Here is an 18,899-nt window from a genome sequence, read left to right as displayed (position 1 = left end):
GACGACTACACAGGACACTGAGCGAGTAGGGGAAGACTCGGTGGGTGAACTTACCCAAGACTGAAGCGTTGCATGTTTAACCAGAGTTGAAGTGTCTTAGCCAGCGCATTAGACTTGAAGAGTTCTTCGCACTACAATGGGGATAAGGCACCTTTTATTGCTGCTTATATACCTGGACCCGCTGTGCGTCCTGGGCGCTGCTACGGGCGGTAAAAAACCCAAACCGGGGCCCAAGAAGCCCAAAGCCACCCCGGTGCCCACGGTGGTCCCGCATAAGACCCCGCAGCCGCCGGCCGCCAGCAATCACGACACCTGCCGGGGCTACTATGACGTGAGCGGCCAGTACGACAAAATGTTCGAGTGCAACAACACGGACCACCGATACTGCTGCGGAACGTGCTACCTGCGCTTTTGCTGCGAGTACAAGAAGGACCGGCTGAATCAGGAAGCCTGCAGGAACTACCAAAGCCCGGATTGGGTGCAGACGCCTGCCCCGTCACCCATCCCGACCGGGGTAACCTACGATCCGAGCATGGATCAGACCAACACAGCGGTCTATATCACCTGTGGGATCATAGCCTTCATCATAGTGCTGGGAGTCTCGGTCAAAGTTGCATATGACAAAGCCACAGAGCCGCCTCAGGAAATGAATATACACAGGTGAGTGGGATGAGGACTGTTTATAATCACACAGTGACAAGTTAGAAGGCTTGTCAGTACAGGTTAGCTTATCTTCTCTCTCCTCTTGATATCCCCCGCTTCTTAGCAACATAGAGAAACACCGACCCATAGTGAGAACTCAGAGTTTGCTTCATTATGTGTAGACTTTAACTGGACACATAGACACACATAGACCAGACAAGGATCAAAGGTCAAAGAAACAAGCTGCTCCTCATGTCAAATACAGTCATTTTCATTATACCAGCATCCAGTCTGTGTTTTCTTTCTCTGTATCAGAAATCCTGAAGTGGCAATGAGGCTGGCAGAGTGTTTAACTTAATTAACAGGTTGTTATCTAAAGCCAGCATCTTTCAGATCAGATTATATCAGACTAGCAGCAGATGTTAAATCCCAAAGAATGAAAGCCTAAAATAATTACAGAGAAGTTGAAAGAGAGCTATTACAGTGATTGTAGTAGGTTGGTGCTTATGAAGAGAGAGTGCATCTGCTATGTGTGGGAGGAAGCAGGACCGATGCCCAACATTCATACTCGATGTTCATGTTGCAGATCAGAGCTTCAGATCTCCGAGAAAGGTTCAAATCAAAAGATATCCCCTTGTGTGAGTCTAGCACTAGCCCAGATATTTTGGCTCGAGAGGAATCAAGTCGAGGCAGCCAGCTGTCAGACATGATATTTCACCACGACCCAAACCTCCGCCCTCACCTCCACCCAGTGCACATTGGCACATGGCTGTCTGGTGTGTTCAGATGGGGATTATGACTGAAATAATGTGGTACCATGGTGAATGGTAGCCTCTCACCTCCTCAACTGGCTCCTACGTTTACCTGGGGCTTGACCATATGAGAATCATCATCCATGAGTGGACCACATGTTGTAGACTGTAGCCACATCAGTGAACAAATGCTGACACACATTATTTCCTCAAGATTGAATAGTTTTTTGTGCATGTATGCATTATTCAACACTTGAGCAATCTTAAGACTGTGAATAATGGATAGTGTTAATGTCGGGGCTGTATCAAGGTCGTGTGACATGCATGCACTGCTGCACATTCAGTAAGGAACAGGAAGGGAGTGGGGGTGAAGCTAAAATATTAATTTAAAAGCAAAGGTTACACTGCTGCTACATCGGTCGTACAAAAGCTTTGAGCTGATGCAGTGCTGTAAAAGTCATTCAATTTGCTTTTTTTTAAAGCGATGCCAGAAAAAGCAAACAAACATTTTTTTGAACTTTCTTTCATCATGATTGCTTCTCTCTCGCTTTTCCACTTCCCTCTTCCCCCACCACCCCCCTCTAGGGCTTCATCCTTCCATATGCACCTGGTGCAGTCTGAAAAACATTCAAATTCAACCCAATTAGGCGAGATACTCACACATCCAACGTTGTTTCTCTTGCAAATGAACATTCGTCGTGTTCCCAGATGTAAAAGTGAAGTGAGAGAAGTAGAAGAAGAACAAGAATCAGATCAGCTCTGAATTACCCATAATGGCACAACAGTGTCTTCACAATTAGCACCCATTTGGCGAGCAGAAAACAGGCGTGCTATCACTACATTTTTGACTCAGTAAAACTGCACTTTCACAGAGACAATCTGTACAAAGAGCGACAACATCCTTCTGGTGTAGTATTAACAGTTGCCCTTGGTTTTCTTGTGTCTTTGATTCCAGGGCCCTTGCAGACATCCTGAGGCAGCAGGGGCCCATCCCCATATCTCAATATGACTGTGAGAACTTTGCTGCGATGAACGGCTCACCCAAAGACAACACACCAGTCAGAACCTCGTCCAAGAACCACTACACCCCTGTTCACGCCTCCAAATCCAACCACGGTAAGAGCTCTCCTCTCACTCCGCTCAGAGCTGAACACTCTAAAGCTTCACAAGCATCCACTAGTTTACGTGTCATGACTGTTGGTCAAATATAGCTTAAAGGCAGATTTCAGTAGTTTAACTCTTTGCCTCCATCCCTCTCTACATGTTTGTGTAATGCATTTGCGTTTCATTATTTCCATGCAGAATTCTGCGTCCCCCTCCAAAGAGCATCCACTGTGCTCACCCTTTCAGCAGTATAATCTCCAATAGTAACATCCTATAATCATCCGATTCAAGCAAAAGCAAAGAGAGTGAGAGGGGAGAGAGCGACTGAGGGAAAAAAGAGGGGTCCGCTAGTGAAGATAATTACAGGCTGGCAAGATAGCACGGCCCTGCAGACTCTGACAGGCTGGAAGTGATGACCTCTCACTCAGTGAATCAGACACAGTGCATACAGCTTGATTTAACCCCACAATTCTGAGAATAGACAGGGAGCATAAATCGGTAATATGGCCCGAAAAAAGCACATGAAAGAAAAGTGTCCAGGTTCTCAGTCAGCACCTGCAGGTTCTCAGGCAAAGCAGGTGTTATCAGATGGAGAGAGGCAAAGACACTTGGGGAGAGCGACACAGATAGAAGTAATGCAATATTACATAGGAGTCACTGAGATGGAAAGAAAAACAGAACAACATTAAGCATCAGTGTGCATGACAAAGAAAAATACAGTGTGAAAAAAAGTGTTGATATTGTTACAGCATCAACATGATTGTGTGTATTCAGACTCTGCTGCTACATGACTTTTTGGTTTGTCTTAAAAAAAATGCTGACTGAACTCTTTAAACCACAAATTAATTTTTTTAATCAAAAAATATGACCATGCTTACCTCCACCCTCCTACCCATGAACCCAGATGTGTCACAAAAACAAACTTGTTTGAATTTTCAGATCTGGTTCAAGGACTACAATTCCTTGATGAGTCCTTGTGTTAAATCTGTTTTGATGAATGGGTTGTGATGAATTGTTACAAGCTGAAAACAGAGCTGTTGTCATGAAAAACATACTTTAATTGATGAACCTGATCAAGCTTCCTTTCGAACCTACAGACCTTTAAACACACACTAAGCAGTAGCCTTACAATATAATTGATCTCCATCTCTAGTCATACTATTGTCAAAATCATTTTGACCTGAAACCTCCTGTACAGTACCTGCTCCGCATTATCAAATGCAGAAACACACACCACAGTAGCATCCGATACAGAACATGTAGGTGTCCTGTTTGATTTGTGCTACAGGACAGCAACAATCTCTGTGTATCTTTGTCTGGAAATAATAGATTGTGTATTTTCTCAGCTTTATTTGGGTTTGCATCCTCTTTGTCTGCCATGTAAACTTGGCCTCCTTCTGCCACTTCGACATATATCACATACTTGCAGGGAACATTCTTCCTGCAGCTCAGTGTTTGTTACGACGGCAGTCTGCATTCATTTATTTACTGCCTCCCCTGCTCTGCCGCCCCATCAGTCCATTCCTAATGGTCACTAGCCGGCCATGCAGGGCACACGACTGATGCGCAGCTGTATGTGGCAGGCTTCCTTCAGTATGAACTTGCATGCATGTATACTCACTAAGGGTCGGGCATCTCTTTATCTGTCTATCTGTCATTGTGCTTGGCTGCGAGTAATTTTGCCTGCTTGCACACAAAATCACTGTACAGAAAACACAACTCAGGCCAGCTCTGCTCAGTCTACCCCAGCCAAACCCCACACCCCTTCACATCAGGGACCACAGCAGTCCTGATGGGGTTGGACATGAAAGGCAGTGACAGCGCAGGCGAAAGCGTGGTTAATGTGTGCATATAAATTGGGAGCTCCGCAGTGCTGCGGAGAGGGAGCCCACTCGCTCTCATAGAAAATGCATATTCAAGTGCGCCTAAATGGGCATTTGGCACAGAATGGAGAGGCAAGCCTTTAGAGGAGACGGTCCTTGGGTGGAGCCATCGCTGCTGAGTTTGGCACTTCACATCCAGAGGCTTTTTGACACACTTTTAAATCAGGTGGAGAGACCTCATAAAACAAGTGGCTAAAGGGCCCAAGAGGATCCTATCAACTTATGCCAAGAGTGGGAATAACATCCATTTCTCCTTTGATCCTCAGCATGTAACAAAGCCCAGTTGCTCTCTGCGACAGTCATGTCCTCACCAAAGTATGTTTTTTTTTACCCTCAGGACCTTTGTTTAGGCTCACTTCTAAAAATACATGCTGATTTTTTTTTTTCACATTGCAGGCCTTGTGTGGCGACATGGTACCCTTGGTTCATTGCAAAACTTCCACGCATTTTAGAACAACATATTCTTTTTTAAAAAAAAGCCTAAAGCAAAAACATTACAGACAGCATAATATGATACCAGTGCAAGTGCTGCTATTTTTATTCGAATCCACTCTGCGTTGTTGTGGGGCACATATCCTCTTTTAGGTCGGGGTGTAAACACAGAGTTCGCCTTTGGTTAAAGTAAACAATAACTGCCTCTCTGCGTAATGCAGTTTGTCCCACAGTTCTCCTCAGATGAAGTTGATTTATTTACCGCACACTACAGGCAAAGATTTGCCTTTTTTTCTTCAAAAAGTGTTGCTTGGTTTTCTCCCTGACATTTTCTTAATGCACAGAATGATGAAATATAGTTTGCAGGTAGCACGGAGAGCTGGTGTTTCTTCTCTCACAGTTTACTCAACAGAAACTAAAGAAAAAAATATTTCTCCCATAGAGCAAATCTGCAAAAAAGAATAGGCAAAATGGAATATGAGTTATGGAGCCTGTGTTCACTGCAATACTAATATCAGAATCAACAGAATGACTCTGTTAAAATATATGCTCAAATCTGCTTGCATCTTTATATGTCTGAGCTCCGACTTTACAGCACTCAAGGAATTTGAGCAGTCTGTTAATTTTGTTTGAGATGTGCAAACTCCCGAGCTGAAAGGTCAGCTGCTGTGGACAATTAGAGGATGTGATGATAGAATAATATTTCCAGCTATTTAAAAGCTTTGACATGACCTTCAGATATTTGTAAAACACCATGGTCTGTCTGCGGCTCCTCGCTACGCTATCACAAATCTGGCCTAAATAACAAAACAGTATTTTAAATAGTCTAATTATTTGCCCATAGGCATTTTCATAATCATATTCAGTGAACTGTCCTGCTGCCACCACTACCACCAGGGACACACACATGCAAAACACCTCCCTCCTATTCCCACAACCTCCCTCCAATTAATCCGTACAACATGCAGCTATAACATCTCCGCTGTGACCTCGCTGGCTCCCCATTGGCTACATAATTATCACCCCCATGTTAAAAACAACATTTCTGTGCTGACTGCATCAACATATTTATTTGTAGCTTCCTCCTGAGTGCACCTGTGTTAAACCTCAGCATCCGAGAGACCCCACCTAATTGTCTTTTGCCCTAGATCTCGTTATTGCCCCTATTATACAGTTGGACCTTGGGCCCCTTCAGTGTACATATATGCGAGTGTGTGTGTGTGTGTGTGTGTGTGTGTGTGTGTGTGTGTGCACTTGCATTTATTACTTGGTGGGGCCCAATGGCAAGGAGCACACCAACAGTGAGGGGCCCAGCGACAGTGTGGGGCCCAAAATGGTGGGCCCCACACCGATTTCAATTTATTTCAGCTCAGGAGACTCCCCTGATATGCCTCCCGCTTTTTCTTCACATGGCCCACAAGGTAACAAAAACTGGAAAGTGTGTAAAAGTGTGTAACTTTTTTTGTGCTCGTGAGAGCCCCGGGTGGCACTTCGTGGTACTGCAGCAGATACACACACTTCCTGAAGTGTGTATCATCTCAGCCAATGGAACAAGATGTGGGCGGGGCCTCCCTGCAATATGACACTCACTACGTCATCTCCGTCTGTCGACTCCAGGCCTGCCATGCTGTGCAAAACAGGTAAGTTTAAGTTGAACTTTGTTCATTTTGATGATGTTTGTCCTCTGTACCCAGTTACTTGTAAGAACAACAACGGTGATGCTAAATAAAGTACCACACAGGGGCTTTTCTAGATTAAAAGTTAGTGGTTACTGTTACCCCCTTGAGCTATTAGCCTGCTAGCTGGAGCTGCTTGCCTGCTAGGTGTTAGCCGCTAGCCCGTTAGCTGCTAACCGCTAGCCCGCTAGCGGTTAGCCGCTAGTCCGCTAGCATTTAGCTCTACCATTCATGAGTTGTTAATTCAATTCAGTTCAATTTTATTTATATAGCACCAATTAGTCAAATTGTCTCCAGATGCTTTACAGAACCCATATGTCTGAAACCACACAGCAAGCCCTAAGGCAACAGTAGCAAGGAAAACACCCCTTTAACAGGGAAAAAAACACAAGCAGAACCTGGCTCTTTTTGTGGGAGGACCCATCTGCCTGCTGGTCAGCAGGTTGAGAGGGACAGAAAAGGTAGATTTAAAAGTAGGAAGACACTGAAAAACATCTCTGCAGGACAGACTGATGAGAAATGAGCTAACAGCTAGTAGGCCACTGCAGACACATTGCTCCTATAACACTTTATTAATCCCCAAAGGAAAATTCGAGTGTCCAAAAGCTCACTGAACCAGATATATATCCAACAGATATGCATCTAAAATAGCAGATAATAGCAATAATAGATACTAGATAATAGCAGAAAATCTAAATAATGATAAATGATAATAATATCAATAACAATAATAAATTGAAAATAATAAATAATACATAAATAATAATTATTAAATAACAAAGTAATGATAAACTACTAAATTTATATTTAAAATGATGCATCAATATATAGTTAAATAAATATTGACTATTTATTTAGGATTCATTCATTAATGTATTACCCATTCATTATGCTTTATATGTAATCATAAAACTATATATTAATAAATTTTAAAAATTATTTACATTAAATTAATTATTAATAGAATATTAATTAATTGCATTTAATAAATTAATTAATTAATTCATTAAATGAGTTATTAATATAATGCATTATTTAAATAATTACCTAATTAATTTGATACAATTTGTTATTAAATAATAAACTAATGATTTATTTATTTCTTTATTACTTATGGATTTATTATTTATATCTATTTATAAATTGTTTATAAATTATTTATTAGAAAAATACTAAAGTACTGATAAACTCATACAAGAGATTACATTAATTTAATATAATAATAATAAATAATAAACAAACTAATGAATAAAAATAAACTAGCTAATAATTAATCTCAATAAATCAACAAGTCTAGCACAGGTAGGAAAGTGTGGCATTACACAGTCCATTCAAGAGCCACTGTCCTCTACTAAGGTAAGGTTCTGTGGCCATGTGCAAATGTATGAATGTTGTACTACAAAACTACCAAAATCTAGTAAAATATTATGGCAGGCTGAGTGACATGGCAGTTTTGTTTGAGTTTCACTATGTTGCCGTGATGGGTAGTAATGCACTACATTTCTCTATTACATGTACTTGTGTATTTCTTTTATAAATTGTATTTGTAAGAGTAGTTTCATTAGAATACTTGTGATTAAATGTATGTACTTTTACTCAGGGATATTTGGGCACTTTTTCGCACTGTGAAATTTAATTAATGTTCAGTTTCTTATCACACGAGTGAAAATTAAAACTGTATTCCTTTTTTTAATGCAAATAATTAATTATTCAGTTATTAAAATAATCATTAGTTGCAGCCGTTGCACACTGTTTTCAGGGGTTAAAGAAAATTCCTCATAATAGTATAATATTGTGGTATTGTATTTTTATTGGTCATACATTCATAAGTTTAGGTATCTTTATAAGATACCTGTGCAAAATCTGTGTAATATTTTGGCTTTTATTTTCACAGAGCCATAATGTCAAAAAGGAAGAACAGGATACAGCCTGTTGATGATGCAACATTATATATTCTGTCTTCGAGGGACAAGCCTGGATTTATAGAAAGATTTATTAATAGTAACAAAGGTATGGGACAGTGAATCTTTGCATGTTACACCACACAGTTGCACAGTATAAAATATCTACAGTAGTATTTATATAAACAAGCCTCTCTCACACATACACAACAGAGGAAAACCGCTGAATCCCCAGCTGGTATTCCTCCGATGTTGCTGTTTCACACATGCAACACACAACAGAAGACTTTTCTGCCAGAGAGTATTTATGAGCTGTGGGTCATTTTTTTATTAGAAAAGTTTAGACAACTAAGTGTTTCTTCAATTAAATGTGTATTTAATTATGTCCTCATAGGAAGAGGAGTGTTTGTTACCCAGCCCATTGAACCAGGAGCTTTCCTCTTGGAATACAGAGGTGAACTCTTATCAGTTGAAGAATGCTGGTCCAGACACTACTCGGAGAAACAGAGTACATTTCTGTTTGAATTTGAATGGGAAAAACGTCGCTGGGGGTAAGAAAGTTTTGCATTTTGCAGAAATTATGTTTTGATTGCAATCTCAAACAAGGTTTTGAATGGTTAATGAATGACAACAGGAACAATCTTTGTAATCACACATAGAATAGACTTAACAATTTAGTCTAATAAATTAGTTTAAGTCTGTAACATAAGTTGTCATCAAGGAGACTTGGTATGTTATAGTATCTTATTCTCGTCACACTGTTAAAACATGTATATTAAAAGGAATTGATAACAAAAGTGTAAATAGGTGCACACTTTAGAATTAAACATTTTTCTTTTACATTTTTAGTATTGATGCATCAAAAGAAGACGGCTCTCTTGGAAGATTAGTGAATGACAATCACAGATCTCCAAATTGCATCATGAAAAAAAATCTTAGTAAACAACACACCACATATGTGTCTATTTGCTGTGAAAAAAATAGAAATCGGATCTGAAATTGAGTACAACTACGGTGATTGGCGTAAAATGGTACTTTGTTTTTGCTAATTTGTGTAAAAATGTGTTGCAAAAGTAAAAATTGGTGAACTAGTGCACGACAGCTACTGTTTTATGTCTGTCTCCATAATGCATTGTGACTTGTTGATAAGCATTCAGCTAAACTTTAAAAAAATGTCATATTTCTGAAAAAGAGCAAATTGTGTCTGTCAGCATGTAGTGTTTTATTGTTTGTATCTGAATTCCAGCAAACAAACAAGCAGACTTCTCCTGTGGCAGCAAAGATCGAGATGTCCCCCATAGATGGTGCTTTGCATGAGAATTCAAACCAGAATGATGCTTGTGCACAGGTAATGGTGCGAGGTAGACAGTGTTGGCCTTAAAGAAATGTGTTCCTCTGACTGACATCTTTCTACTATTGTCCTCATGGAGCCAGTGAACATCACACACTCATACATTTCTCTACTTTCAGTACTTTTCAGTAGTTTTTTTGTTTGTATCTAAATTGCAGGTAACAAACAAGATGGCTTCTGCTGTGGCAGTAGAGCCTGAGATGTCCCCCATACATGGTGCTTCACATGAGGATTCAGACCAAGATGATGCTCATGCACAGGTAATGTAGATACTGTTGGTCTGCACACTATGTAGTTCCATTACCAAGATAGGAGGAATTCAAATTGCTTGTCTGATGCAGCCTTTCATTCAGGGTGATGATATAGACTTCAGTTTTAAGGAAATGAGTTCCTCTGACTGACACCTTTTTAATCTTGTCCTCATGTAGCCAGTTAACATTACACACTCATACATTTCTCTACTCCACTTCTTGAAGCCAGTGGGCATCACACCCAAATGTTCCCAGGACAGTTCATGTGGGGCCCAGTTCACATCACACACTCATGCTTTTATCGCCTTAACTTCTTGTGAGCCTCACACACAAATGTTCCCAGTACACACCATGTGGGGCCCAGTTCACATCACACACTCACATTGTTTCTAGTCTTGACCCTCATGGGGCCCTCCGTATGTATCACAACTTAGGTGTTTTCACATCCTTGCTGCAATGCATGACATAATTTAAACTCTGATAATTGCAGGTATATTTTTACACTACTTGAACTGCTGCATGTTTGAAAAGGCTCATTTGAATTTGATGCATTCTAACCATCTGTAACGCACTGTGACACTTGTTGGTACCTCTGGAGAAGATGATGCTCTACATGTAGCTTTCAGTTTATGCTGTTTCAAACATGGTTTTCACATAAACTCTAGTAATGTGCATATTTCTAAATATAGAACATGTTGGATGTCAGTGTTAATGCTTTTTGTTTGTATCTAAATTGCAGGTAACAAACAAGATGGCTTCTGCTGTGGCAGTAGAGCCTGAGATGTCCCCCATACATGGTGCTTCACATGAGGATTCAGACCAAGATGATGCTTATGCACAGGTAATGTAGATACTGTTGGTCTGCACACTATGTAGTTCCATTACCAAGATAGGAGGAATTCAAATGCTTGTCTGATGCAGCCTTTCATTCAGGGTGATGATATAGACTTCAGTTTTAAGGAAATGAGTTCCTCTGACTGACACCTTTCTAATCTTGTCCTCATGTAGCCAGTTAACATCACACACTCATACATTTCTCTACTCCACTTCTTGAAGCCAGTGGGCATCACACCCAAATGTTCCCAGGACAGTTCATGTGGGGCCCAGTTCACATCACACACTCATGCTTTTATCGCCTTAACTTCTTGTGAGCCTCACACACAAATGTTCCCAGTACACACCATGTGGGGCCCAGTTCACATCACACACTCACATTGTTTCTAGTCTTGACCCTCATGGGGCCCTCCGTATGGATCACAACTTAGGTGTTTTCACATCCTTGCTGCAATGCATGACATGATTTAAACTCTGATAATTGCAGGTATATTTTCACACTACTTGAACTGCTGCATGTTTGAAAAGGCTCATTTGAATTTGATGCATTCTAACCATCTGTAACGCACTGTGACACTTGTTGGTACCTCTGGAGAAGATGATGCTCTACATGTAGCTTTCAGTTTATGCTGTTTCAAACATGGTTTTCACATAAACTCTAGTAATGTGCATATTTCTAAATATAGAACATGTTGGATGTCAGTGCTTAATGCTTTTTGTTTGTATCTAAATTGCAGGTAACAAACAAGATGGCTTCTGCTGTGGCAGTAGAGCCTGAGATGTCCCCCATACATGGTGCTTCACATGAGGATTCAGACCAAGATGATGCTTATGCACAGGTAATGTACATACTGTTGGTCTGCACACTATGTAGTTCCATTACCAAGATAGGAGGAATTCAAATGCTTGTCTGATGCAGCCTTTCATTCAGGGTGATGATATAGACTTCAGTTTTAAGGAAATGAGTTCCTCTGACTGACACCTTTCTAATCTTGTCCTCATGTAGCCAGTTAACATCACACACTCATACATTTCTCTACTCCACTTCTTGAAGCCAGTGGGCATCACACCCAAATGTTCCCAGGACAGTTCATGTGGGGCCCAGTTCACATCACACACTCATGCTTTTATCGCCTTAACTTCTTGTGAGCCTCACACACAAATGTTCCAGTACACACCATGTGGGGCCCAGTTCACATCACACACTCACATTGTTTCTAGTCTTGACCCTCATGGGGCCCTCCGTATGGATCACAACTTAGGTGTTTTCACATCCTTGCTGCAATGCATGACATAATTTAAACTCTGATAATTGCAGGTATATTTTCACACTACTTGAACTGCTGCATGTTTGAAAAGGCTCATTTGAATTTGATGCATTCTAACCATCTGTAACGCACTGTGACACTTGTTGGTACCTCTGGAGAAGATGATGCTCTACATGTAGCTTTCAGTTTATGCTGTTTCAAACATGGTTTTCACATAAACTCTAGTAATGTGCATATTTCTAAATATAGAACATGTTGGATGTCAGTGCTTAATGCTTTTTGTTTGTATCTAAATTGCAGGTAACAAACAAGATGGCTTCTGCTGTGGCAGTAGAGCCTGAGATGTCCCCCATACATGGTGCTTCACATGAGGATTCAGACCAAGATGATGCTTATGCACAGGTAATGTACATACTGTTGGTCTGCACACTATGTAGTTCCATTACCAAGATAGGAGGAATTCAAACTGCTTGTCTGATGTGGCCTTTCATTCAGGGTGATGATATAGACTTCAGTTTTAAGGAAATGAGTTCCTCTGACTGACACCTTTCTAATCTTGTCCTCATGTAGCCAGTTACATCACACACTCATACATTTCTCTACTCCACTTCTTGAAGCCAGTGAGCATCACACCCAAATGTTCCCAGGACAGTTCATGTGGGGCCCAGTTCACATCACACACTCATGCTTTTATCGACCTTAACTTCTTGTGAGCCTCACACACAAATGTTCCCAGTACACACCATGTGGGGCCCAGTTCACATCACACACTCACATTGTTTCTCTTGTCTCATGTCTTGACCCTCATGGGGTCCCCGTATGGATCACAGCTTAGGTGTTTTTCACATCCTTGCTGCAATGCATGACATGATTTAAACTCTGATAATTGCAGGTATATTTTTACACTACTTGAGCTGCTGCATGTTTGAAAAGGCTCATTTGAATTTGATGCATTCTAACCCTCAGTAATGCATTGTGACACTTGTAGTACCTCTGCATATTATTGGGAAAATACCTGTCATAATTAAACCCATGTTCTTACTGCTTACGTTATGTTTAACTGAATTTAGATGTTAATCGTATGGCAGTTGCCCCTCGTGGATCATCCCCTAAGTGATGAAATAGGTGAGGACTGTATAGAAGACCAGCTTCTGAGTCTGCACTGCAATGAGGTTGTCAGAAAGAAAAGGAGTACAGAAAACATTCTGCTATTTCTCAGACACTTTTATTTTTTATGGCAATAGAATGTAAAGTAGTTTAAAAATCCTTTCTTTGTGATGGATAGCCATACCTTGACATCACTCTGTTATCCAACTGTTTTTGCAGATACATAGAATATCAGATGTTTGTAAGCCTCTGGGTAGTTCAGATGAGAACATAGTGGATGAAACTGATGAGGATTCCACGAAAAACTGTTCTGGTGTGCATTCAGAGCACAACGTTGTTCCAGAGTTAAGAAGGACAAAGAGCTTATTGGTACGGTTCTGACAGTCTGAATACAAGTAATTAGTTATAGTCTATTTTCTACAAAATCTTTTTCTTATAATTGATTTTTTAAAATATAAAGTCATACTTTCATCTTTCTTTTTCAGATGGACAGAATACCAGACTTTTCTGATGCTCTTTTTGATTCAAATGTGGACAGCACAGAAGGCCCTTCCTTTAAGTCTGAAAGAGCTTCACGAAGGCTGCAACCCGTAAGCATCTCATTTTTACTCATTTGTGTTATCACTTAAATGGTCATGGTAAGTCTTTAATACAGATACGACTCTGCACATATATGTCTGTAAAGTTCAACTTGACTGGTTTGTGGAGGCACACAAGCATGTGGCAGTAATTCTAGTTATCTTTTACATTACAAGTGACACATCAAGATAGGTTTTAATGTTTGTGCCAGCGCAGTAGACAGTTAACAGTGTAGTAAGATGGTCATATTGAACAGTCATTTGGAGGTTGAAGTATTAACTTCAAGATTTTTCAGCATCATTTCAAATCATTTCCCCTCATTCAAAGCCAGACTTTGCTTTACTGACAATTACTTCATGTTTTAAGTCAAAAAATTATATATATAAAAATAATGTTTTTCTGTACCCAGAAGCCAGTGTGTACAAGGAGAGGATTCAGAAGATGAGGGCAGTGTGGCACCCCTATTGGAATGTACCTCATCATCTGCCCAAAACCAAGTGGTGTCAGCAAAAATGAGAGGTAAGCTTGGATTTACTTTAATAATACATACATTTAGCAGCCACTTTATTAAATACAACTACTGGTGTAACTGGCTCTGGAGATTAACTCGCCAGCCAAAGAATACAAACTGGTCTAGGCCAAAGTATACCCTGGGGTATACTCTGCCTAGGCCAGTTTACACCTGTTGACGCAAAGAGATTAAGTATGGTAAGCTCTTAATTGTTCAGTTATTTAGGTTTTTTGTTTTTTTTACGAAGAGGTATGCTTAGCAAGTAAATCATTATTCTTACTAAAATGTCCTTGAACTAATTACAATTAAAGAGATTCAAATCAATGGAAAAACTGAATTGCATACTAAGATAAAATTATATTGTAAGCAAAACATTATCAAAGAAGATCAACATTTGCTGTTGTTGATTTCCATTGTGACTGTATAGCTGATTTCAGTATAATATCTATTTATATTACCTTTGTATTGTGCTTGAATTACGATTGGCTTGATTTGTGCTCCAGAAATAAACCATTACATTGGCATAATATCTCATAGTATATTTTGCATAAAATCCATCCATCCATTGTCTATACACCACATAATCCTCATTAGGGTCATGGTGGGCTGGAGTCTATTCCAGCTGACTTAGGGTGAAGGTTCACCTGGACAGGTAGCGATGTGTCACAAGACTACACATAGAGACAAACAATCACAGTCACATTCACACCTATGGATGATTTAGAATCACCAATTAACCTCAGCAGGTTTTTGGACTGTGGGAGGAAGCTGGATAACCTGGAGAAAACCCACACATGCACAGGAAGAACATGCAAACTCCACACAGAAAGATCCCAGGCCCAGGCTAGGATGCAAACCTGGGATCTTCTAGCTGCAAGGCAGCAGTGCTAACTACCAAGCTACTGTATAGCCTTATTTTGCCTAAAATGCTTGATTTAACTTAATTGACTGTTCTTAAATTAAGATAAAATTCATTTGATTGATGTAATCTCATATTACATGGCATGTATTCTAGCCTGGAAGGTTTTATTCTGGGTTATTTCAGCCCCTGGGGTATAAAAGCTAAATTATACTTTTGCCAGGAGTTTAATCTGGCTTGTTAAATGCAGATCAAGTCAATCTTAGTTTAAGCACAAGTCAAAGACAATACAAAGAGGTATTATACTAAAATCTGTTGTACAGAAACAAGTGAAAGCAGCACTAACCAATGTGGATGTTCTTTCATAATGTTTTGCTTCAATTTTTCAGTTTTTCCTTTAATTTGAACTGTTTTCATTTAAGATAAGATCTACTTTATTCATCCTGGAGGAAATTATTTAAATTTAAATTAGCTCAAGGACATTCTAGTTATGTTCTTTCATAATGATTTGCTTGCTGAGCATACCTCTTTGTAAAAAAAAACTAACTAAACAATTAAGAGTTTAGCATGCTTAATCTTTGTGTCAACAGTTATAAACTGGCCTAGGCTAGAGTATACCCCTTTTAATTCTTGGTGTCATGAAACATCTGTTATGCCAATCTCTTGTTCCACTTCATCCCAAAGGTGCTCTATTGAACTGAGATTTGGTATATGTGGAGGACATCTGAGTCCAGAGAACTCATTGTCAAACTCATGTTCAAGAAACCAGTGTGAGATTATCTGTTTTGACTTTGTGACATGGAGCATTATCCTACTGGACGTGTCCATCAGAAGATGGTACGCTGTGGTCCTAAAGAGATTGACATGGTCAGCAGCAGTACTTAGGCAGGATATGAGGTATAAACCAGCTGGTACTAAGGGGCCCAAAGTGTGCCAAGAAAATCTCCACCATACCATTACATCACCAGCAGCAGCCTTAACCATCGATACAAGGCATGATGGATCCATGCTGTTATGTTGTTCACATCAAATTCTGACCCTGTCTACATCTATGTATGCTCTCTATTTTTTTCTGTACCAGAAGCCAGTGTGGCACAAGGCGAGGACTCAGAAGATGAGGACAGTGCGGCATCCCTGCAAGAATGTACCTCATCATCTGCCCAAAACCAGATGGTGTGAACAACAAAGAGAGGTAAGCTTTGCAATCTCCTTGATAGATATGATTCACATGGTTTTTGCAACAATAACAACTAGTGTTGTTTTTGGCAGCCTGTTTTAATTTTAGTTTTAGTCTCATCTGTGTCAAGCTGTCATTTTACTTTTTATCAGTTTTAGTCAAGTTCATACTCTTTTTTAGTCTAGTCAAGTTTTAGTCGACTAAAAGTCTGAGCATTTTAGTCTTGTTTTAGTCAGAATTGTCTATGACTATTTTATTTGTGTTAGTCGACAAAAACTGACAACACTTTAGTCTAGTTTAGTCACTGAAAATTGTATTTCAGTCTCTTTTCAGTAATGCAATTATATTTAACCAAGTCAATATAGTATACATACCAAGTAGTATAGACAAAACCAAAATGTTCTTTTAGCCAAACCCATTTCACAATTCAAACAAGATTATCTTTTTATCATATTATTATTACCTTATAGGTATAGGATTGAGTAAGTCACATTGCCTGCATCTGTGCAGTGTGACCTGATGCAGCCCAGACACGGGAAACAGAAATACTACAAAATAATAAATAAACGAGACGAAAGAACATTTCATCTCATCTCGTTTTGGTCAACGAAAATGAAGAGGCATTTTAGCGTAGTTTTTATTTTGTAAACCAAATTTAGTCTTGTTTTTATTGGTCAACAATATTGCATTATATATTTCATTATAGTTATCATCACATGACCAGCATTTACGTTGTCTCATCTCGTTTTCGTCATGTGATAAAGGTTTGTTGACAACAATATTTAGTCATAATTTTTGTTGACGAAAGCAACACTAGTAACAAATAATGCTGTGGTGCCTTGATTAGCCCTGCAGATATTCTGTTTTGTCTGAAATTGAGATTAAGCTTTTGGAAATTGTGTCCAGATTTGTCCTCATTTCACTATAGTTCTTGGACCATGTTTAAGATATTTTCCTTGTATTGTATGTCTTTTTTGCCTCTTTAGGTAAACAATCTGCTGTCAAAAGACGTTGGACGCCAGAGGAATCTGCTGCAGTTTACAGACATTTAAGGAAATTCATAGTGAGAAGCCAAGTTCCCGAAAAAGTGGACTGTGAGCACTGTATTACTGCAGAACCTCAAGCACTAGGAAACAGAGACTGGAAAGCAGTAAAATACTTCAAGAATCTTCTGCCATCAGAAGAGAACTACAGTGAATTGCTACTAGATGTGAGCAGTGTGTGGATTCTGCTTTATTCAAACTGTACCTGCCAGGTAACACTATCTACACAGCTGCATTTACAAACACAAACAGATGATGGAGTAAACAGAGCAGCCATCTTAGTACCTTAAAATGGCCAATTTCCTGTTAAGAGAATGTTCTGTTTGTTGTGGAATGTTACATAAGACTGCCAAGTTTTGTTCATTCATTAGGGTTATGTCGTGTTATGTCTGTGTTTCGTTGTCCCTCTCTGTCTCATTCTCTTTCTATGTCTGGTTCTGTCTCTATGTCTCATCTCTCTGTCTCGTCTCTCTCTCTGTCTCTCTGTCTCCTTGTGTCTCTCTGTCACGTCTCTCTGTTTCATTGTCTCTGTCTCATCTCTGTCTCATTATCTCTCTGTCTCGTCTCTGTCTCCTTGTCTCTATGTCTCATTCTCTCTCTGTATCTCGTCCTCTCTCTATGTCTAGTTCTCTCTTTGTGTCTAATGTCTGTCTCTCGTTCTCTGCCTGTGTCTCATTCTCTCTCTGTATCTCGTCCTCTCTCTATGTCTAGTTCTCTCTTTGTGTCTAATGTCTGTCTCTCGTTCTCTGCCTGTGTCTCATTGTCTCTCTGTGTCTCCTCACTCTCTGTCTTGTTCTCTCTCGCTCCTGTTCCAGCTTCTGATCAGTGAATTCTGGCTCGAAATATTCATCCATTTTAAGTTCCTCTGGAGCTGAACACCTGAAATTGTCTCAAGAAAGTTATATTAGGTTGTAGTTGTAATTAAAATAATAATGAATTAATTAATTACTGCTTTTTGCATTCATTTGTCTTTAACAACAGATCATAATAGTACTGCATTGTGAGTATTTTAGAGGGAAAGAGATGAGATGCAGAATGTAGAGAATGTAAATTACAGTGTATATCCTGATTCAGTCCCGCAGTGTGTTTGGAAATTAACACCAAGTAATGTAATTCATTGTTATAGATTTTAAATATGTCCCCATTAAGATATAAAGTGTAGAGATATACATGCGTGTGTGAAAAAAGACCTCACAAGTCCTAAATGTTAAAAACGGACCCCAGATGTGACCAAAAAACTGGCGTGGAGACAAAAGTTGTGAATTCTGTTAATTTGAAGTGATATTTATCATTTAGATTTTTTTTTTACCTTGCCTGATTTTTTACAAAGCTGTAGCACCACTGGAAAGGGTGGACCCCACAATTGGGCAAAGAGACAGCAGGCCCCTCAAGTGAGTTACGCGAGTATGTGTGTGTGTGTGTGTGTGTGTGTGTGCATTTGTAGTGGGCTACTTTGTGTGCAAAAGAAAATTATAGGTGATCATCACACTTCCTGGATCCTCTTCACACCAGAGATCCCGCAGGAGGAT

General features: G+C 39.7%; 1 protein-coding gene and 2 long non-coding RNA genes across 13 annotated transcripts in view; all 3 read left to right on the top strand.

Moving 5' to 3' along the window:
* The first annotated feature begins 43 nt into the window (after positions 1-43).
* Positions 44-18,899, top strand: part of LOC111572501 (protein shisa-6-like) — a 109,281-nt gene continuing 90,425 nt past the window's right edge. For all 10 annotated transcript variants that reach the window (XM_035950944.2, XM_035950943.2, XM_023276191.3 and 7 more), the window contains exons 1-2: positions 44-660; positions 2,350-2,510. In XM_035950944.2, the coding sequence (XP_035806837.1) occupies positions 137-660; positions 2,350-2,510 (685 nt within the window). In that variant the 5' untranslated portion in view covers positions 44-136. The remainder of the gene's footprint in view (positions 661-2,349; positions 2,511-18,899) is intronic.
* On the top strand, positions 6,036-10,830 carry LOC118469237 (uncharacterized). The gene is made up of 6 exons (XR_008599497.1): positions 6,036-6,453; positions 8,384-8,499; positions 8,785-8,941; positions 9,240-9,738; positions 9,900-10,001; positions 10,732-10,830. It is a non-coding gene; the product is annotated as an uncharacterized LOC118469237 (long non-coding RNA).
* On the top strand, positions 12,276-18,762 carry LOC129347404 (uncharacterized). Of its 2 annotated transcripts, XR_008599496.1 has the most exons (5): positions 12,276-12,496; positions 14,190-14,299; positions 16,232-16,342; positions 17,314-17,582; positions 18,701-18,762. It is a non-coding gene; the product is annotated as an uncharacterized LOC129347404 (long non-coding RNA). The 2 variants fall into 2 exon arrangements; XR_008599495.1 differs by lacking the exon at positions 18,701-18,762 and having other exon boundaries at positions 12,282-12,496; positions 17,314-18,065.

Source organism: Amphiprion ocellaris, chromosome 18 (genome assembly GCF_022539595.1).
Source record: "Amphiprion ocellaris isolate individual 3 ecotype Okinawa chromosome 18, ASM2253959v1, whole genome shotgun sequence".
NCBI classification, from domain to species: Eukaryota; Metazoa; Chordata; class Actinopteri; family Pomacentridae; genus Amphiprion; species Amphiprion ocellaris.
Note: the sequence above shows the minus strand (reverse complement) of the source record. Positions and strands in the feature narration are given on the sequence as shown.